A 22,629-nucleotide genomic window follows, 5' to 3' on the forward strand; every position below is an offset into this window, starting at 1 on the left:
CTTAAAATAATGATTTAGTTTCTTAAAATAATGATTTAGTATCTCAAAATAATGATTTAGTACCTTAAAATAATTATTTAGTTTCTCAAAATAATAATTAAGTTTCTCAAAATAATGGGACACTTTGTGATTCTAAGTTATTATTTTGAGAAAGTTTCTCATTATAATAACTTACAGAATCTTTTTTTAACGTCACATTGGCAGAAATGGACTTCCACAGCTGTTTGCGTTTACCACAGAGACATTCAACCAATCAAATGGTTTATAGCCTATAGTTAACTCTGCACATAGTAGTATATAATGATAATAATAATAATAATAATAGACTTTATTTATCCAGAACTTTTGTTACATGGCCAGAACCAGGTATAATAACATTTCAGGGGGCAATAAGGCAAAATAAAACCAGACAATTAAAATCATACAGAAGTGAGTCGGAATAAAGAGAATAAAAATAAATACTCACAATGAAACCGATATAAACATATTGTAAACTAACTGCACTGCACTAAAGCAAATACATTGAACAATTAAAATCTCCGAGAGAACCCATTATTGACTGCATGTTGATGATAATGTGCACAAATCAATCAGCTGGTCTCAGGCGTGACTGCAGCACAATTTCCTATAGTTGTGAATGTAACACGAGAGGATGATGTCCTGACTGACAGATTTTATGGTGAAAAACTGTTAAACCACGACAGTAAAATGCCGTAAACTCTAAACAGATTAAATACAGTTTCTGTAACAACTGAATTACAATTTTATCTTCTTGCAGTTTGACGTTTGACGATGTTTATTCAGAGACAAAAACACCTGTTCGTTGTCAAATGAAGTGAAGTGATCAGATTTATAGACTCTATTAGGACACGAAGAACAAATGCTGCTGGGTTTCCTGCTGAACTTTATTATAGTGAAATGAGAAGTGATCATAAGAAATGCAGACACACTGGTTTTAGGCACATTCAGTCGATAATGAGATGTGATTAAAACATTCAGATGTTGACAATAAGTTGAAAAAGTCCCTCAAAACTTCGGCATGCACACACAGCCGAGAACGTCTACGGAAAAACACATTTATAAAATATTTTAAAGAAGAAGGATTTGACAAGGCAACGCTAATCGGCTGCTACACGTAGTGGGTAACTCTTTATTTGGATAGTAGTAAAGTTTATAGAGTATTTGTAACATTTCAGCAGCTTAGTAGTTGACAGTTTATGATTTTACACCACTGTGGTTAAAGTTTGGTTTGGTTTAGGCACAAAATAAGTTTGGTTAGGGTATATTCATCACTTGTCACATGTTTAAAGATAAAAAGAAATACTCTGTAACCAGTATCCAGGCAGACAAATAGAGTTATTAATTATTGCAAACTGACTTTAATGACAGCAACATCATCATCAGATTAAAACAATGGATGATTTAAAGTTTTAAAAGTGTGCAAAGAGCAGCAGCTCTGAAAGCTATACAGTATAACACATGATGAGACCAGATGTTCATGGGTATACATGGATATCAGATATACACGTACTATAAATATGAAACAGATACAATACAAATACACACCACTACAGTATACTTAGATTAATAATAAGCAGGTATGTTAGAAGCTAAAAGTGCCGCTAGGGAGCAAAAGCTTCAGTGTCGTATGAGAATCAACTTGCAGAAACGTGTAACTTATTTGTACGTCACAGTAAAGACAGACACACAGACAGACAGGCTAATGTTTTATAGTGATGCTGTTATGTTATGATTGAACAGTAGTGCCGTTGTTCTTCCTCGTTGTTGTTCTGTTTGCAGGATGGATGCATTCAGGCACGTTTGTATAATACGTGTGTTCAGACTATAATTGGATGTCGTAACGGATGACGTTTCTTTAGTAAGTTTAAAGTCTCTGCAAGTTGTAATAGAGGAATCATCGTGGACGGAGGCGAGCTGACAGGAACTTTCTGTTGTTTTGGACCCAGAATGGAAGAAGTGATGCTGCCGATTGTAACTTGTTCAGATGATCCGTCTCAGGAACTGAATGATGCTGTTAGCTCCACGAATGAGATATGCCAGACACTGGAGAGCTGAATCACCCAGAAATATTAGACCAACAACGAATACAGCTCCACCAAGCATGACTCCAATGATCAGGACTGGGTTCCAACCATCTGAGCCGGCTTCCTCCTTCAGCCCTCCTGGTGTGTGAACACAGAGAACCAGAGTTTGTATCTGAGCATCAACTCCAGAACATCAAATGTAGAGACGAGACAATGAGAACATAAAAACAAGCAACAACAAGAAGGCTAATTAAAGATGTAAGCAGTGATGATCGGGCCCTCATAGCATATATCACGATGAACACAATCACAATTCAATCAAAATTTAACGTAAATCAGATGATGGTTGACAGACAAGGATTCCTTGTTGTTTTCAGTAGGTGGCGCTATGAGTATGAATGACTATCGACATGTAGATGTGTTCAGAGCGGGACTCTTATCAAACGTGTTTCAGTCCTACTAACCACAGACAGAGGAGGTCAGGCTGACGAGCAGAAGGATCCAGATCATCTTCGCCCTGTCAGAGAGAAGATTTATTTTTATTAAAACAGGACAGATTGTAGATCACTTTGTATTTAAGTCCATATATTCAGCATGAAGAAGGTTTGTAATGTTTATAAATCAGTCAGAAATCAGTAGTATTAGGGTTGGGAGAGTGTGCTGAAGTACACAGTACACCTTTAACCAACTGACAGTACACCTTGTTTGGTTTATTCATCATCTATAGACTCACAGAAACACTCACATACATCAGCACATGAAGGCTCGAACGAGTGAAATGTCAAAGAGGAAGTGTCCCTTTTTCTTTTTCAGTAACGGGTGTGCTGCATGCAGGCTCATTGTTGAGTCTGCCAACGACCTCTACCAGCTGATGTGTTCACTATTGTTCAGCCTGTGCTGTTAAAATAAACAATATGTGCACCAGAGACAGCTAGTTTGTGTGTTAAATGGTTCTCCAAAGATAGTCCAGTATAAAACAGGTAATATATGATACCAATAATAAATACAATTTAAGCAGTTAAAGAAGGATCAAAGTAAAGAACTGATCCAGAACCAGCCCAGGAGTCAGGTGATAAAGAGACATGAACTCATTCTGAGAAGGCAGAAAGGTTATTATTATTATTATTTTTTTTTTTTTTAAAGAAATCATCTCAGTTCAACTTAATTTAAAACACAGAGTTGGAACTTGCGATAAAAATCAGCAGCTGTTGAGTAAAGACAAGATGGTGGTTTGTCCTTGTTTCAAACAAAATGGACGCAGTCCCTCTTTTAGTGCAGTGACGCATTTATAAATTCACCGTCGACGCTGATTAGAAACTCTATTTAAAACGACTCAAAGTTTTCATATTTTCCGACACCTCCTCCAGTATTTGATCTCCAGATATATTACGGTTGTTCCATTAGTTGATTAATGAAAGAAAGTATTTTCCACTATTGTTCTACTTTGTTCCTACTCAGTATATCTGTTTAGATAGTCAATAACATTTGTTTCATCTTTATTTCTCATAGAAATTTCAAGTAAAGACCCTGTCCTCTTCAAACTCAAAGATATGTCCTCACACTTACAAACAGAAAGAAAATAAGTTGTCTGACTGTCTCTCTCCTGCACGGGCACATTCAACAACATTCATTCTCCGCAATGAGTTCGAGGCCAAGGGGAGCTAGGTTAAACGTTTTTTAGTCTTTAAAGGCTGTTGTTCTTCCCCATGTGTCATACAGGGGTCAGGAGAGCTCCACACAACCTACTGAAGTGTACAATAACATGGTGGCTACCAATGTAACAGAGTTTACAGCCACAACAAACAGACTGGGACTGGAGGGAAAACCCTGTGCCATCTGTGTTATAACCATTAAAAGTGAAAACAAACATCCTGCATGTAAAGTCTCTTTACATGCAGGATGGAGGGGTTGTTTGACTTATGAGAGACAGGCATAATGTCTTCAACAGCTTCAGAGTTGATATATTCCTTTACGTGGTCTAAAAGTTACCTCTGCTGTCTCCTATGGTTGTGCCTGTGGTCCTTAGTTCGTACCTCTGGCCAAGATTCCTTTAGATCTGGTCCTTCTCACCCGTTAGGCTCAGGGATGAAGGTCGGGAAATACGTCCACATTTGTAACCCCTTAGTTTGGACTTATTGTCTCCTTGAAGCTTCAGATATGGACCCGTTCTCCTTCTCCCTCTCCCACAGTCTCTCCCGTGCTCTTTGTTTCTTCATCTGGTTGTTCCGCTCTTTGAATGTGCAAGAAGTGTATCCAGACAGTCGCCCAGCACCAGCCTGGGAACATCATCATCACAACCCCTTTTGTCCTTTTGGCTCCCCAGCCAGTGGTCGCAAGAGGCTGCTAGGGACAAGGGAGACTTCCTGGGAGAAGCAAAGTTAGTTTGTCTCGACCCTTTCCCAGTCACTGGTGAAGGATTCAGGTCAGAGTACGGTAGATCCTCCTGGAGTTGTTGAGCTTGAGGGGTTCTTCCTCCATGTAGCCATTCTTGCAGGCACAGACAGCATGTGGAGGAGGTTCAGTCCTACTTCTGGTCCTGTGTTTCTCCTCTTCATCTTTCTGCTTCTCTCCCATTTCTGGAAGGTCGGCCAGTTTATCATTTTCTTCCCTTCTTTCTTGTCCTCTTTCTTCAAACATTACTCTACACCATCTTTAAACAATCTCTTCTACGTTTAACTAAGATAGAAAACACAACCTGGTTACATGCTGCCAAAATTGACCTTTGGGCAACTCAGTTCAGCCATCTTTATTTCCTTTCTTAAAATTGTAATGGTTTCCAACAGGAATCACATGGGACCTCCAGAAGGAACAGTTCCAACACAGGAACAAAGCAGACTACACAGGAAATAAGCACTGTCTGCCTTGGCTTTTACATTCGAATGGATTCAAAACACCGTACTCACTTCTCAAATAGATGGTGCGTTCACTGTCCACCATCTGCGTCTGACATCAGGCGGGATCCTTGTTTGTCCGAGCAGGACTTTCCCTGTCGGCAGTTAACCTTCAGTCTAGACCCAGGCGTTGATCAGATGCCATCCTCGTCGTCTGAAGAATTACAAACCCCGTGTGAAGAATCAAGTCTCTTTACTTCGTGCAGCGTGGAGAGAAGATCTGTTCAGAATGATCTACTGTAACTCACAGTGATCCTTTGACCTGAGAGTGTGACTGTCAACAGATCCTTATCAGTTACCTCCTCCTACCATAAAAATCCCAAACCTCCACCTAAACTCAATACAGCGATTACGCCATCTAAAACAATCTCCCACACCTCCTCCTCCTCCCCCGTTTTCACCTCTAACCTACTGACAATACATCTTTAATTAAAATCAGCTGACACGATATGGGCCCGCTGACACTGGTAACGCCTTTCATCAAAGTCCAAACTCCATTTATGAAAGCACACTGAGCTGTTGCTGTGTCTGAGCTAACAACCGTAACATCGGCGCCAGGGAGGATCTGTGTGTGTGTTTATCTACAGTCACATCATCTAAACACCAAATGATGAAGTATCTTTTGGAAGAAGAGTTCAGAGACTCTTTATGACGAGGTGCCTTGAAGATCTCTTGGTGGCAAATAGAGGTTCAGGTCAGGGAGTGTAGGTTTGTTCTCTATCACTCTTTAACAGTGAATAAGGACACTAAATAAACTTCATTAATTTCCCAGCCCTACTAAGTACCAATATTTTGTAGCCATGGCATAGTTCACACAGTGTTACTGCTGACTGTTAAAAAAGAAAAGACCAAACATCGAATCAAACGTTGCCTCAGAACCAAACTAAAAGGGAAAGTGAATAAATGCAGATCATAGAGGCAGTTTCTGTGATCCAGAACCTACAAACTGAATCTCAACGCAGCTGAACTTTACCTTTGGGGTAAAACATTTAGTGGAACTGCAGACAAATGTTCAGTCCCTCGAGAGCAAACTTTTGTACTTTGTCCATTTTATGGTTTTAACATACAAAATAAAAATGTGTTTTAGCTGTACATGCATTGTCAGATCATGTTGGCAACATTTAAAATAAAGTGTCTTGTTACTACCTAAGAAAGAAAAATATTTAGAATTAACTGCATTGAATAAATTCAAGTCAATTAATTTATAATATAGCTGATTATACTCTATATTATACTGATGGATCATCACAATCACAAAGGAAAAATACACAATAAAAGTGGTTATACTTCTTATAAAAAAAGTTTATATTACAGCAAATATTATTAACATTTCTTTGAAATAACTAATTGAAAATATACAAAATAATCTAAAAAAGTAAATTTGATTTTCTGTTACATCACAATCCTCACTGTCTATAATTAATAATAACCATTTACTCAAATCTTAGACAAGCAGTGTACAGAGAATACATGGTGATACCATTCTTAGAAGGCATATTAATTTGAATCATTACCACATAAATCCATCAGACACGTTAATAATCAGACACTTTTCTTCTGTCTGACTCGTTACAGAACATCACATTCCTGTGTAATAACGCAGTGAAAGTGCAGTATTACTGATCCGTTTGGCTGTTTTTATACATCATCACTGGTTTCCTATGCAGACGATTCGATCTGGGAGGTGGCGTTAATGATTTCTCGGGGAAGACTTTCTCTGGCCTCCTGCATCTTTCTCCTGGCCCTCTGGAACGCCTCTGACAGAGAGAAATAATACTGATGAACAAACAGTATGTGATGAAAATGGTCAAACTATACAGTCAATTAAAAACTAACTGCTAATGGATTAGAAAAAAACTTGTAATTTCCCAAAAAATAGGTCCAAAAGTGCTTCTTCTTATTCACAGATCAGCTCATAGATTATTGATCAATACAACAAATTGTGTATAGTACACCACATTGCTGTATGTTGTAATATTCTTGGAATACCCAGGATGGTGCAGACAGCTCCCTGCTGACTAAATCCTCCCAGCTGGTCAAACACTTTCTGCCTCCTCTTCTTCAACATGGTGGCATCAACGAAGGCCCTGAAACATCACAAACACACCATGTAAGCAGTCTCGTCCTGTGCTGCTGGAGACCCAGTAAATAAAACAACGAGTGTAACAGGTCGGGGTTGAATCCACGCAGCACTCACCTGGCCTGCTGGACGCAGTGCAGATTGAAGGTGACGCTTCCTGTGCTTTCAGTGCAGAAGCCAAAGCGACTCAGCCTCTCTCCCTGGAAGTAGAACAAAAAGCATTCTTCAGTATCATTATTGACACAGCACGAACATGGACGTAAACAGGTTCCATAAAACTAACAGGGAACCTTTAAATACCACTGAGAGACTTTTAGGAAAATATACAATGCAGTTTAACTTGGTAGTGATTGTACTTTGGGTTTATTGGGGATTATTTGGCATCAAGAGCATCATTTACAGTGGAGTTAAGTGAGTGAGGTTGTGTAGAGTATTGATAATGATTGATTAAACATTGGGTTTAATGTTGGTTTTTATTTTGTACAAAAAAAGAATGAATTGGAATAAAAAAAAGGCAAAATCAGACAATAAAAGTACAATTTTAAAATATTTTGCATCTACCTGCAGCTCTTTTATGTTTTCTAACTTTCTTTCCTTCACTTTCTATTAGCAGAAGCATATTCTGAAGAGTCCTCACCAACTATTTAACGTATGTAAACATAAAATCCAGGTGAATCTGTGCATTTTTGAGAGAAAAGTATTAAAGAAAAGAGGAAATGCGAGCTTCCAACCGAGGTTTGAGTCTACCTTGAAGGTCCCCGGTATTCTGACGTAGCTGTGGTCTTCGAGCTCCGGAGAGCCTCCGATAAAGAAGCGCCTCAGTGCAGAGAGCGTCCCCGTCTGAAGGGGTCTCCACGTGTGGCACGTCACTGTATGTTTACCTGGCAAACACAGAATGTGGGCAAAGAAGACCAACAACTTGACAAAATGTCTTTATAAATGAAGTTTGCAGCTGAATGAGAATCAAAAATATAAAACAAATGGTGTCTTTGGTAAACACAGCGGAAAAACAATTAGTTGATTAATTAATTATTCAGTGAGCAGCAAATTAACAGCAAATATTCTGATAATAAATACTAATAAATAATAAATAATAACAATTTCAGTGATTTTTCAAGCAAAAATGTTAAACATTTGTTGTTTCTAGCAGCTCAAATATCAGGAATTGTTGCTTTTTGTTGTCGTGTTTTGACATTTTGATTAATTATCAGTCAATAATGAAAATAACTGCTTGTTGCAGCCCTGATTGTAATAAAACAGCGTTGCAGTGCACACAGCATACCAGGCACGGCAGGAAAAAGCAGATAGCCGTAGCCTTCGGTCCGATAGCGCTGCCAGGAGTCCAGAGAAAGAACCTTGAAGTAAAGCACTGGCCACTGGGGAATCGACTCTGAAAGGAGGAGAAAACTCAAATATCAGCCATTAAAACAAACTAAAACATACAACTAATGCATATAAGACAATACTCCACAGCTGATACCAACCCTCGCTCTCTTTTTCACACATGTAGAAAGCCTCAAAGGTGAAGGGGAAACTGAAGAAAGCTACATTTTCCTGTCGGCAGAGAAAACATTGGGGGTGTAACAGAGCTCAGCAGCCACGCTGTAATAATGTTCACAGGTTTATTAACAATACACAAACCTTCCCAACTGTTTTGGTCCGGCAGGTCTGGGTGACGCCTGAGTGAGGCTGAAACGGCAAACTGGACCAATCTTAAAAAAATGAGAATAATACAAGTTTGTGTACAAGTGCTCCATTGAATTCAGTTGAGTTCATTTAACATATGAGGTATAAAATAATGATTGCAGAGCCGGCAGAGACAAAAACTCAGATATTCTCAGAGATTAAAGTCATAAATTAAAGAGAAAAACTAGAGATTCTCTAATAATAATAATAGACAGCAGCTCTGGTTTCCAACCTTGGAAAATGGAGCAATGTGGTTCCTTCACAAAAAAACTTTCTTCCTGAGTTTTCCTGTAAATTTGTGAGAATTTCTGAGTTTTTCTCACAATTGTATGACTTTATAATCTCAGAGAATATTTGGCTTTTTTTCCTGTGAAAAGTTTGTTCTCATAAATTTACCATTAAATCTCAGAGATTATCAAAGTTTTTGTTTTTTTTAAATCACAGAAATTCTTGGAATATTCCCCCGCATCCCCAGTACCATAATATATATAAATATATACAACAACACGTCAGTTATCAGGATATAAACAGTCTCAGTTACTGTATGTGACTCACTGTTGGGCAGTTCCATGAAGAAGTGGATGTACAAGTTATCGTATTCAAAGCCTTTGGCTGAAACTGGATAAAGAAGAAGAGGAAGAGGAAGATTTAAAAAGCCAATAACTGAAATATTAGAAATATAAACAGTTGTTATGACCACAGCTTTCCTACTCACCTATCTCTCCATTCATCACGTAACGCAGAATCCCTGCAGGGGGCTGATGGGAGAGACATACAGTGAGTGAAAAAGCCTTTACCAAATACTTTAAGTGTTATTTTGTTTTCAGTCCAGTGTTAATAACAATGTGTGTGAAATGTGAGGATTTACTGGTTTCTAACCCAAACTTTTTTTCATGTCAAGGAGGGATGCACAGCAGACCACGGACCCCCAGTTTGAGAGGATTTTATCTTTAGGAATCTTTTTTATTTTTGAAGGTTTGAAGATTATAAAGTCTTCATTGTCAATCAATTAATCCAACTACGATCACCATAAATTACAATCATTTAAAACCCCATTTCTCTCCTACAACGGAGTATTAAGGCAAGAGAATAAAGTCTCTCCTGTGGTTACAACTTATTATTATAATATTCTATTCCTCCTCTTGCTGGGGGTCCCTAAAACTCCCTCAAGGGCCCCTGTTTGAAACACCACTGATATATGACGGTAAATCGAATATATGTTGGTTGTATGTAACCTTTGTTAAATCACTTACCATTTCAAAGTCCTGTCCAACAAGACTATTGAGGTACTCCTTGTGCCGAACATACAGCTAGAAACAGAGTGCATAATCATTAATGTGAACACAAACAGTTAAAGATATACTCAGTCTACTCCTGCAGTAAATGTGATGAAGATGAACTCACATCTTTGTACATGTTGTGCTCCCTCTCCTTCTCTTCTGGCTTCATGGTCGTGGATACATTCTCCAGAGTGAGACGCCAAACTTCTCTCTTCTCGCCCTCCGTCACAATCCTGCACAACAGCAGAAAAACAACACACAGTTGTTGATGCGATGGCGTCCGTCAGTACAGGAGCTACACGCTGTCTCTATGGTGTGAACCTGCCTGTAGGGCTCTTTGCCTTGGTTGAAGTCAGGTTTTACAATGACCGTTCCACTGCCGTCTGTTTTTATTGTGACCAGCAAACATTCGTTCTCCTTCTGGCCCAGCCTGAGAAAACCAACACATGGAGGGTAAATCACAACAGAACCACAGCTGGATTTTAAATAAAGCTCCCAATGAAACCTGTGTGGTTGTATCTCACACGCAATTTCTACCTGGTAGTAACATGAGATCTGCATCTGGATATCTTCTCTGGAAAAAAATCCTATTAATGTTTAATTTTTAATGTTAAACAACAAGCCTTGTGGATTAAAATCTATCTGACGTATCCTGTGTTTACCTGGAAGTTACAGCCACTAGAGGCCAGCAGGGTTTTCAGTATTGTTAGAAACATTTGAGATAATGTGAGTACAGAACTCGACACAATATTTCAGTTGTTTTTAGACATTTTAAAGCAGCATTAAGAAACTTTTATTTTGTGTTGATTCTGGCGCCCTCTGTGGACAAAAGCAGAAGTGTTTCTACCGCCATGTTTCATTGATTTCAAGGGGAATCCAGCCCGGTGGCAGGCATTTAGAATAACTACCTAGAAACAGCCAATCTTCTCACTGATGGTCTCGTTTGTTTATGTAGCTCATTGAGAGGCATCCGTATTAAATTGAGACTGTTTCAAAACCAGTTAAATACTCTTTGTAGTTGGTTTAACACAGAAAAGTCACATATTATACCTTTAAATCTGTCAGATCTCAGCCTTCTTATAAAAAAATGTGTTCACAGGTTGCTTAACTCCAACGCTCATAAAGCTACAGTCCTTCCTCTGCACAGGAAAGTAAGAAGAGTCCATACGGTAACATTTCTGCCCACCTGAGACTCAGATCCACCGGCTCCACCTACATACTGAAGGTTTGATCACGGGGAACAATAAAGACTGAGCCGGACCAAAGTGGGGTCTTTAGGGTGTTAATGTTCTTACCTTCCAGGGGGACTCAGGTCTCCCATGATGTGCATGGTCTGCATGGTACTGTTCACCACATGACTGCTCTTCACAAACTCCTCTGTGGGCTCCCAGTTGACGATCTTTGACTTAGGGATACTACAGTCTCTGCAAAACACGGCAGAAACGTCCCATCACACGAATGAATGTACTCCATGTGAATAAGCGAGCTGCTGTTTGACCTACGTGGTGCGTCGGTCCTGCCGTCTGTGTCTCACGCTGGCCATCCTCTCAGCCAGGAACGTGGGGCTGGATTTGGTTGTGGTCAGTAGTTCAGTGGTGTGCTGCTTTTCAGGATCAAAAACAACAAGCTACTTACTTTCTTGTGGAACACTGAGGTGTCAAACAAGGTAAACTAACTATTAAAACTATCAGTTATCACAAATATAAAGAGTCCTTCTGTTTGCTTCCCCTCTCTTGGAATTAAGAAAACTTATGAATGAACAGAAGCGGCAGTCTTTTTTTCTCTTTCTAGACTTTCAGACTCTCCTCGTTGGTTGATGGTGTTAACCTTACAGGATGCGGCATCACCTACCAGTTGATGGAAGGGGAGACAGTTGGTGTAGCGGTCGTGATCAGTGTATGTGAAAATCCTGTGGTTTCGTCGACCCTTGCCCCGGTTCAGGGCCTCGACTTCAGCGTGGTACTGACGGTCCAGAGGGGTCTGACACGCCGCCTCGTTCTGGAACAGCTCCATCTCGTACTGGGAGCAGCGACAGAGAGATGTGAGGGTGAGGAGGTCGGGTTTCGCAAGAAAAAGTAAAGTAAACATAGCTTTCAGCAACTTTCTTTTTCATCTAAAGCACTTTATATTAAGTTTATCGATTATAATCAGTGGGAAGAGGACATTAAACACTCAAATTTCTACCTGACTGAAGAGTTTCTCCTGCCAGCCCACCACCAGCTCCTCCTCAACATCACCTGCTGACAGAATAATAGAAAAGTCAAGTTATTAAAACATGCTTAAAAGGAAACATCCACCATAAACAGCACGTTTAAATACAAGTTATAGAAGAACATCTACAATCACACACAGAGTCTGTGGGTGTAAGAAAACTTATATATAAATATATACACAGCGGGCTTATACCTCAGCTCTACACTCATTTCTGTGAAGAAATATAAAGCAGTGTTATATTTGATGGATATTTCATAGGATGTAAAACTGTACAATGAACCCAAACAGTGAACTCTGTAGGAAGTTTGTGTAAAACGAGTGATTTGGATGAATTTTGAGCAGATTATTTCCTGTTTAGGGAACTTTTTATACAATTATCTGTCTGTATTATGTATTTTTTCACAAATACTTATTTTGTTGTGACAAACTCTGTGTTTTCTTGTCCCTGATGCGTATTTTACATCAGTGGTTCGTAGAGTTTGTAGTTAAAGGGATCTATGTCAAGCATCAGTGTGTATGATTAATCAAACACTATAAAAACTGTCCTGTAAATCATTATTGGGAGCAGCTACTCTTCCTCCTCTTCATCCAGCAGCAGCAGGAGTGCACTGTACCTGTCTGGCCCTGAGAGCTGAGGGTCTCCAGTTCAATGGCTCCTCCGTCCGGCTGGGACAGGACCTGCTGCTGGAGGTGCAGAGAGAGAGCTCCGGTGGAGGTCACCCTCTCTATGCGCACCCTGGAGGGGAGAAACACACGGATTAACCCCCCCCTCCAACCCTCCAGAGGAGTGGTAGCACACTCAGAGTTTGTGTAGCTCAACTCCTGTTAACGTTACCGTCAGCTTCTTACTTTATTGTCAAGTTTTTGACGACATCCCGGGACCGGTACACGGCCTCCCCGGTGTCCGTGTTCCAGCAGTCTGCCATTAGCTCGGGTGTTAGCTCCTTTCGTTAGCCACGGTTAAAACAAATGTAGGTTTTTTTTTTTTTGTCTTTTACGTAATAAAATAAGCGAATTTAATTATCCAACCGCTACAGCGTTTGTAAATGTAGTTAATATAATAATAAACACCGGAGAAACTAAAGATATTGGAAGTTAGAGCTGTCGTTGCCATAGAGATGCAGCACTTCTTCTTCGTGTTGGTTATTGTGGCGGTTCGCAAGTTAATATTAGCGTTACCGCCACCTACCGACAGAGCGCTGTATTGGCTGTAAAGTTACAACTGTACTTTATTATTATAAAGAATTAAATTAAAAAATAAAAATTAAAGTAATAAAAAAAAACAAAAAGTCATAGAGTAAATTTATTAAATTAAGTCCGGGTTTTCAGTATAAAATACTGATGACAAAACTTTCATTATTATTATTTTTTTTAAATTATTATTATTACTATTTTCCTTTTTTTATTAACACACACAAACAACTGTAACTGATTTATTTACTTATTTAATGAAAAAATAAAAAAAGCTGATTTGAACTGAATTCCACATCAAACCCATAAACGAAGAAGAAGAAGTCGTGTAGGGGGCGGGGCGGGGCGGGGCCGGGCGGGGCGTGCAGTCAGGTGACGTCTCGCAGCCAATCAGGAGGCCCGGCGGGTTCCCGGTTGTTGTGGTGACGCTAACGGCTCCGGTACCGTTAGCATGCAGCATGGCGTCGTTCGTGACCGACGTGCTGGCCAGCTCCGGCAAACTGGAGAAAGAAGACCTGTCCGGGAAAATCAGCAAGATGTCGCGCAAGGTGGAAGACACAAAGGTAGAGTCTGCGAGCTAACTAGCATTAGCACTCGCCGAGTATAGGTTCGAGCTGTGGCTAATGTTAGCCGCTAGCCGTTAGCATCGAGGAAACTTTTTACTGAGCGGGTTTACTTTAACTTTAACTTTAATTTACTTTACTTTAGTTTACTTTACTTTAATTTAGTTTAGTTTAGTTTAGTTTAGTTTAGTTTTAGCGGCTCTCCCGGGAACAGACAACACTCAGGTTTAATGTGTGTGTTTGTGTGAGTGTTAGCTGTCTCCTTTAATTTAAATACAGGTGAAATAAACAACATTATTATATTAACATTATTATATTAACATTATTATATTAACATTATTATATTAACATTATTATATTAACACTATTATATTAACACTGTTATATTAACATTATTATATTAACACTATTATATTAACACTGTTATATTAACACTATTATATTAACATTATTATATTAACACTATTATATTAACACTATTATATTAACACTGTTATATTAACACTGTTATATTAACATTATTATATTAACACTGTTATATTAACACTGTTATATTAACACTGTTATATTAACATTATTATATTAACACTATTATATTAACATTATTATATTAACACTGTTATATTAACACTATTATATTAACACTATTATATTAACATTATTATATTAACATTATTATATTAACACTATTATATTAACATTATTATATTAACACTATTATGGTGTCTTACAGTGGGTTGATGATCCAGCATCTTTAGGATTGTTCGCTGTTGTCTTGCTGTCTGTAAATGTCATTGTTTATGTTTATGTGTTTGTTTATGTTTATTATGTGATCAATACAGCTGCAACCGCTGTTCAATAGATTAAAACACTATAACCAATGTATGTTCTGTTATTAATGGTATATTTACTTCAACAGGTGGAGGAGAGTATACTTATAGTGGCTGTAACAATCTGTTAACTTCCTTCATGTGTTTGTTTTTTTGTTGTTTATAGGAAGAAGTGTGCGACATGATAAACAAGAGGTATACCGACTTCCTGCCCAGTCTCCAGGGATCAGAGGAGCTGATGGTTCAGGTCGACGAGGTCTCCAAAGAAATGGATGTCCTTAAAAACTGCATTGAGACTGAGGTTTGTGAGACACATAAATATTCCCTGGAAGAGCAGAACGGACCGAATCCGCTGTACTGGAGGCGGATTTAAAGATTTATTTTGTTTGTTTGTTTGTGCGAACAGGTGCAGCAGAACATCCACGTCGCTGTGGCGGAGTACGCGAAGCTGAAGCAGCAGCTGGAGAAAAATACTATCATCATAACAATGCTCGGACACCTGAAAGAGGTACAACGGACGACCTTAAATAAGATGTAGTGGAGTCATTAATTAATAGTTTCAGGGAGTTTCCACATGGCAACAAAATTATGAACATATCATAAATAAAATATAATAACTTCAGGAAAAAATGATTATTATATTGTATATTTTTCTATTAGTTTATTTTCTAATGAGCTCATAATTAAAGTTATGATATGCATTGTCCTAAAACAGAAACAGAATAAAGTTTGTGGCCGCACATTAAATAAAATCTCTCAGAATCAGCAGAGGAACTTTTATTTTGAGAATCCTTCATTTACATAAATGAATGTTTCTGTGTGTCTCAGTTTCACAACGCAATGGAGGAGTTCAACAAAGCGTTAGTGGACAAGAAGTACGTGGACGCTGCCAACCAGCTGGAACGGGTGAGAGCTGTTTACATCACACAACCTTTCCTCTACTCTGAACTGGTGCAGGGTAATTCATCACTAACTGACACTATAACATACAAACGGAGTTCATTTAGATTCTTCTGCATGTTGTAAGTTTTTGTCTGAAAAACAGCTTTCACTTGTTAGAGAAAATGTTTGCTGTAGGCATCATTTGGCTTCAGTAAACAGGACAGAGAACAAAAGAAAGCAAATATAAATGTAAATACTGTCAGAAAATAGACCTTCAGTGTAAGTGACATCTGAAACACCTTCTGTGTAGAAGCTTTAATAAAGTAAAATAAGGTCAAAGTTAGGGAAGAAATCTGATTACTGACGTTCTACATGTATACAGATCTATAGAAACCGTGTTCCTTGAGTTCCTCGTTAACAGGCTGATTGATATGAAAGGTTTTTTTTCCAGGCGCGGGCCAGCGTGGATTCACTCAAAGGTTGGAAGACGTCCCAGCTGCCGCTGCTCAGCGCTCTCCGCTCTGAGCTGACGGTGCAGAGAGAGAACTTAATTTACCACCTGGGAGACGAATGGAAGGGCCTCGTCATCTGGAGGTTACCGTCTTCAAAGGGTGAAACTTCCTCCTTTTTAAACTGGTTTAAAATTCTCAACATGTGTGTCAGAGTTTGAACTTTTTGCTCCAAATAATAGTTTCATCAAACTAAATAAGCTTTCTCCGTACAGTGTCTACACGTAGGTATACACATAATACTGATTATACAGAAGATGGTGCTCTCACTGGCTCACCTTTCATTATATAACTTATAAAGCTTTTACTTGTTAGCATGTCTTGTTTTGTATATTTCGTCTGAGGCATTAGTAGTGACTGTTTGGATGTTCGCCCCCAGAGCCCGCAGGTCTGAAGTCCTTCCTGAAGGTGGAGCTGAACCTGAGCCACGCCAGCAGTAAGGACGGGGAAACGACTCCACCTCCTCTGCTGCGCTGCGTCCTGCAAGCTCTCGCCATCCAGGGAGACCTTCAGCACAAGATCAAACTCTTCAGTAAGTCACTGATAAATATGCAGTGCTTTTATAATCTATTAAAGATGTGTTTCCAGATAGTTCGATTATGGTAAAAATAATAATCTTAATATTGAGATCACATTTATTAACACGATTACTGATTGACTTTGGAAACCTCATACATTTATTGAACTTTAAATATAATTCACTGAATAACAAATCAGAAAATAAATGTCTTAACAATAATAACTATATAATATAATAAATACATCGTGATTTGCATTATAGTGTCATTATATTCGGTATATTAAATGTGAGAACCAGACACTTAATTCCAGTTAATGTGACCAACATTTGTGCTGAGTTTAACTCTAATTGAGACACTGCGTATATTTGGCGTCACTACACTGCAGTTTCTTCTAACTTATGGGCTGATGTATGCATTTATAGCGCTGTGTGTGCAATAAGATAATAAATCTATCGACCAATCTCTAAAGCACAATGTATGTACGAGGTCTGTTTTCTAACGGCTGACGCTTTGAAGACAAAACTCAAGATGTACATGTCCTTTAGTTGCTCTTAGTGGTTTTAACACTGTATAATCTTTTCCACGTTTCTGTTTCTGTTTCATACATATTTGCTGTTGTTAATGTGTCTTTTTTTTACCACTCTTTTGCTTTAATTTGTGCAGCACTTTTGTACAACCGTGGTGGATTTAAATGCACTATCTAAGTAAACTTGACTTCTGTTGTTGTTGTGGTCCAGGTCAGGTGCTGTTGAAGACCATGCTGAAGCCGTTGGTGATGTACCCGTCGCTGTGCGTCAGGGTAACGGAGCAGCAGAGCGAGGGAACCACCCTCGCCTTGCACTGTTTGGAGGAGAGCACCGAAGAGAGATCCACTCCTTCACAGGTCTACAGCAAACTGCTCCTGGTGCTCAAGACTCTGCACACACACCTGCTAGGTACAGTGAGGCTCATATAGAATATATAGATATTATAAAGTGACAGTTTGAATATGAGATTTATTATCCAGACTTTACTAAAAGATTACACAATGAGCTCGAGGAAGAAAAGTCTGTAAATGCGTCTGTTATTTTTCAGATGTGTCCATTGGTGATAAAAAGCTGTCGGCCATCTTGGGGGAACTGATCTGGGAGGAGATTTCTCAGTGCATCATCCACGAGTGTCTGCTCTACTCCATCCCGACCAACAGCAGCCAGCTGGAGAAATACAACACTGTATGGAGCCAACGGCAGCGTGTGTAGCACATTCTGTGTAACCTTAGAGAGAGTTGCATTCTTACTGAATGTATATTTCTGTGTTTGTTGTTGTTTGTTTTGAAGGTGATTAAAGAAACCGAGGAGTTTGAGAAGAGTCTGAAGGAGCTGGAGTTTCTGCAGGGCGACTCCACGGACCTGCTCAAATACGCCAGAGACGTCAACTGTCACTTTGCCAGCAAGAAGTGCAAAGATGTGATCGTGGCCGCCCGCAAACTCATGACCTCCAAGATGCACAACACCGTCAAAGTATGTGCGAGTGGGCGGGGGGGCGAGTGTAGACTGGGGATCGAGTCAGTTCAAGAAACTTTAGGCATAGTTTTTAAGGAAAGGAATTCTTAACCTTAAAGCCTTTTCTGTGATACAAGTGAACCATTAAATAGTTGAAGCAGAATGTAAATCCCATGTTTGTGCAGCTACTTTTTCCTTCTCTTTATTCTCTTCTCACACACTTACTACCCGCTCAATATAAAGAGATAAGTTCTGTTGTGATTATGTAAATCTTTAGTCCTCAACTATAATACAACCCTCGCTTTTCCAAACCAGAAAGAAAATGTGTCTGTTATTGGAGCCAGTACAGAATTAAGTCTTTAAGATGCTGCCAGAATTATTGTGTGATACAGATGTTTGATCTTTACTTGATTCCTAGTAACTGAGACCTGATCCCAGACCGGAGTCAGGCAAAGTCCAAATAATTTTATTAATTATACTCCTACTGTACCGGAGCTGTGTTAAATCTCCAGCTGTGTGTGATACATCCCCCAAAATCTGCAGATGCTTTTTGTTTGTCTTATTTAATTGCTTCCATTTATTTATTTATTTTAAATCTTCCTCCGTCAGATCACACCAGACTACAAGCTGCGTCTTCCCAAGCTGCCCGCTCCAGGTTCAGAGGTGAAGGTGAAGCAAGAGACCACAAAGGAGGAGCTGATAATGGAGAACACGAAGCAGCTGTCTGCGTGGAGTCTGTGTCTGCCCGCCTGTCGCATCAGTGAGTCAGTGCAGCAGCTGATGGAGCTCGCACTCAACACCCTGTGTGAAGCCGTTGGGAGCTCCACACAATGGTATGTGATGGTGCTCAAACACCTGATGCATGATTTTTGTACAGAATACACTTCATGGATTATATTGATGCCGAATTGACAAGAAGGCTGTCAACGTATGAGGCACTTAACCTCGTGTTTCTAGAGCTTTAGACCTCAGGCTTAATCAAACTTCACGGGATCCGGAAATTTCCATAATACATTTTGATAGAAGAGTGAATAAATCTGTCTGTTGTTCTTTTCAGTGCGCTACAACTCTTCTTCACCGTTAGAAACATCTTCCAGCTGTTCTACGATGTCGTACCGACGTACCACAAGTAAGGATGTTTCTGTTTTATAACTTGTAGAAGAATAACAGAGATTTCCCCTGAAGGTGTAAATGGTTGCCTTTTGTTTCTCCATCCAGGGAGAACCTGCTCAAGTTCCCTCACCTGGCGGCCATCCAGCACAACAACTGCATGTACCTGGCTCACCACCTGCTCACACTGGGCCACCACTTCAGAGCTCACCTGCCTCAGCCACTCAGCGAGGGCGTTGCAACGTTTGTTGACATGGTGCCCGGATTCAGGAAACTGGGTAAAGTTCAACAACTGTCTTCTTAGTCGCCAGAAGCTGATTCCTAATCATTTTGGTGACTCACAACACATTTGTCTATAACAAGGCTTTATTTTATTGAAATCTTTCCAAACTTTCCAAATATTATTGTCTAATCTTCAGATTGCCTTTTAAATATGCTGATCTTGTCGTTTCCCTCCAGGTGCCCAGTGTTTCTTAGCGCAGATGAACGTCCAGAGAGCTGAACTGTTAGAGAGACTTTCCACCGCTCACAACTTCTGCAACCTGGACGATGAAGACAACTACATTGCAGCCAGCAAGGCAGTGAGACAGGTGAGAGAGAAAGGCCTCCAAAATAACATTTGTTCTAATAATGAGTCAGTTGTGAGGCTGCATTCGATGTTTTCCATCCATCCTGGAAAACCTGGATATTTAGAAACTAGTTTTCTAATCACGGAAATACCATGAAATGGATAAAAATAACCAAATATCCTCATAATAATCTATGTTGTCCTGGAAAATTTTAATTCTAGCTTAGCCCCTCACTATCTGTGTGCTTGATTGCAGGTCATCCATCAGTTGAAGCAGTTGGGAACAGTGTGGCAGGACGTCCTCCCGGTCAGCATCTACTGTAAAGCCATGGGCAACCTGCTCAACACGGCCATCACAGAGGTCATCGCCAAAATCATGATGCTGGAGGTTTGTCTTTTATTGTTTTTCATTATGGTCCTTTCACATAAACTTAAGATTTGGTTCGTATGGACGAAGATTCTGGGGCTCTCCTCCAAACAGTGTTACTGTGGTAAAACTGTGGTTTTACTTCACATATGTGCTCATGTTTACAGGCACGTATTTCTTATTCTCTTTGGAAATGAACTAATAGTTGCAGACCTCACATTGTTAACTCAATCTGCTTCTCTGACCAGCTCAAAGTTCTCAACGTCTTTAAAAATACAGCCGCCTCGAGTAGGAGACACATACAGTATACTGCACATTATATTTGTCATATTATTATTATTATTATTATTATTATTATTATTATTATTATAGCTCTCTCTTGATGAGCGGGAACGGCTGAATGTGACAGTTTTACATCAACAAGTATTTAATTGACCACTGTTTGCAGTATAGTAATGATAAATAAAATGTTTTATTGACTGACATGGGATGTTTGTTGTTTTCAGATATATGACCCATGATCTACAGTCTCTAGAAGATTATGATTCAATTTTTTTCCATGGTCTGGTGTTAAAAAAAGAGAGCAAAATTCACAATACTTAGACAAAGAATTGCAATACGTATCATATCTGCACCGAAAGTGATAAGCATATCGTCCCAGCAGAGTAAATTAGCAAATAAAAGCGAGTTTAATCACCTGTAATGGATCTAAATTTCTACAGCACAGATTCCATCAGTAGGAGGGGTCAGATTGTTTGTTTGTCCCAGGTTGATAAAACCCAAGTTCATTAAGTTCAGACACTAATAAACGACCTCGTAGAGTACCTGATTATTATATGATGGATGATGACTGTTGAACTGCCTGCAGGATATCTCCTCCGAGGACGGGGAGCACCTCCACACTCTGTGCCAAACCATCATTGAGGAGGGCCCGCTCGTCTTCATCCCTCTGGCGGAGGAGAACAAGAACAAGAAGTACCAGGAGGAGGTTCCCCTCTACGTGAAGAAGTGGAGCACCTTCAAGGAGCTGGTCATCGTGCTGCGGGCCAACCTGCAGGAGATCGTAGACAGGTGAGACAGAAACGCGGTGAGAGAGTATCAATGAATCTATAAAATGCCCTAAATATGTTTATACAGCTGTAGTTACTTTTATCAGTAATAATAGATTCAGGCTTTAATTCATTAAGTACAGTGAATAATATTTATGGAGGAGGAGCAGCTTAGGACCTCCTGCCTCATTAACATACAGAAATAAATAAATGTGTGTATGAAAATGTAGAAATGAATGTGATAAATATAAAATTATCAACTTTTATTGACTTATTTCAGCATTTATTTGTTCTTTTTTTATTCCTGTATGTATTTATTTATATATACTGAAGTCATTGTTCCTCCTCCTGTGTACTGCACTGGTTTACCTTATTCTATTTTATAGTTAAATTTGTATTTTAAGCTCATTTCAAGTATTTTAAATTGCATGAAAATCTCTCTGGATGATAAACAATCTGCTCTGTGTGAGGTATTGTGATATGAAATCTCCTAAACCTGTTGTTTTATACTGGGGTCACATTGGAAGGTCGTGTCCGTATATGTTCAATAAGTCGATAACCTGACAGATCCATTCAGAAGTATTCCTCATGACGAGTAAACGCCCCTTCAGCTCTGAAAGTAGAGCTCCTGGTTACCACCCTGCTGTTGTACGTGTGCCTGTCTGATGTGTCTGATTCCTCCCCACAGGTGGGCCGACGGTAAAGGTCCGCTGGCCGTGGAGTTCTCCAGCTCGGAGGTGAAGAATCTGATCCGGGCTCTGTTTCAGAACACCGAGAGGAGAGCCGTAGCGCTGACCAAAATCAAATAGATGCTCGGGATGGAACATCAGAAAGATACTAAAAGCACTTTTCACACCTTAATTCATTTCCATTTACGGTCTCATTGAATATAAACAAACATACGTTTTAAATGTGTGGAGGTGGAACAGTTTGCCCTCTCTGGTGAGGATGTAAGCTGGTTGTAATCAATCCTTCTCCAACTGCAATTAGTCCCGCAGAGATTACACAGAGGCTTCTTTACATCCTCCAACGTATATCTCCACACAGCCAACTGAGGTTGTGTAACCAGCGGCTGCCATCTGCTAATATGTGATGTCGTATTCAGCGTTAGTGTCGCTGCACGTTGTTAATTAAAGTTTGAATTAATGAACCATCCAGCTCTAAAAAAGACAAACCCTGGACCTTCCATTTGTTTTCTTGTACAAGCCTTCCAACTGAACTCTTCTATAATGTATTTATTACTTGACCAAATAAACCAAAAGATTCAACTTTTCAGAACCTTTTTCCAGACTGTTTGTAATGGATGTGATGGTGACGCCGACCTTGCCTGTACATAATGATTGTCTTTATACTTATACTGTC

At 39.4% G+C, this 22,629-nt stretch overlaps 2 protein-coding genes and 1 long non-coding RNA gene across 6 annotated transcripts; 1 reads left to right on the plus strand and 2 right to left on the minus strand.

Moving 5' to 3' along the window:
• Positions 1-891: 891 nt before the first annotated feature.
• LOC127364074 (uncharacterized) lies at positions 892-5,211 on the minus strand. The gene is made up of 3 exons (XR_007884969.1): positions 4,949-5,211; positions 2,510-2,562; positions 892-2,183 (listed from the first exon to the last, which is right to left on the minus strand). It is a non-coding gene; the product is annotated as an uncharacterized LOC127364074 (long non-coding RNA).
• Positions 5,212-6,217: 1,006 nt separating this feature from the next.
• mks1 (MKS transition zone complex subunit 1) lies at positions 6,218-13,355 on the minus strand. Of its 4 annotated transcripts, none has more exons than XM_051402157.1 (18): positions 13,046-13,355; positions 12,811-12,932; positions 12,167-12,219; positions 11,834-12,001; positions 11,485-11,582; positions 11,278-11,406; positions 10,308-10,412; positions 10,107-10,215; positions 9,956-10,012; positions 9,418-9,460; positions 9,258-9,320; positions 8,658-8,728; positions 8,501-8,570; positions 8,299-8,406; positions 7,764-7,897; positions 7,134-7,216; positions 6,926-7,023; positions 6,218-6,693 (listed from the first exon to the last, which is right to left on the minus strand). In XM_051402157.1, the coding sequence occupies exons 1-18, from the start codon at positions 13,120-13,122 to the stop codon at positions 6,596-6,598; spliced, it is 1,686 nt and encodes a 561-aa protein (XP_051258117.1). In that variant the 5' UTR covers positions 13,123-13,355; the 3' UTR covers positions 6,218-6,595. The 4 variants fall into 4 exon arrangements, with proteins under 4 accessions (XP_051258117.1, XP_051258115.1, XP_051258116.1 ...); XM_051402155.1 differs by having other exon boundaries at positions 11,485-11,585; XM_051402156.1 differs by having other exon boundaries at positions 12,167-12,222.
• Positions 13,356-13,775: 420 nt separating this feature from the next.
• On the plus strand, positions 13,776-22,545 carry zw10 (zw10 kinetochore protein). The gene is made up of 16 exons (XM_051401718.1): positions 13,776-13,950; positions 14,947-15,081; positions 15,187-15,288; positions 15,609-15,686; positions 16,114-16,273; positions 16,551-16,703; positions 17,430-17,627; positions 17,767-17,903; positions 18,009-18,191; positions 18,783-19,006; positions 19,231-19,302; positions 19,392-19,561; positions 19,743-19,873; positions 20,108-20,239; positions 21,087-21,289; positions 21,956-22,545. The coding sequence occupies exons 1-16, from the start codon at positions 13,846-13,848 to the stop codon at positions 22,074-22,076; spliced, it is 2,304 nt and encodes a 767-aa protein (XP_051257678.1). The 5' UTR covers positions 13,776-13,845; the 3' UTR covers positions 22,077-22,545.
• Positions 22,546-22,629: the final 84 nt, after the last annotated feature.

The sequence above is a fragment of the Dicentrarchus labrax genome, unplaced genomic scaffold (genome assembly GCF_905237075.1).
Source record: "Dicentrarchus labrax unplaced genomic scaffold, dlabrax2021, whole genome shotgun sequence".
Taxonomy (NCBI): Eukaryota; Metazoa; Chordata; class Actinopteri; family Moronidae; genus Dicentrarchus; species Dicentrarchus labrax.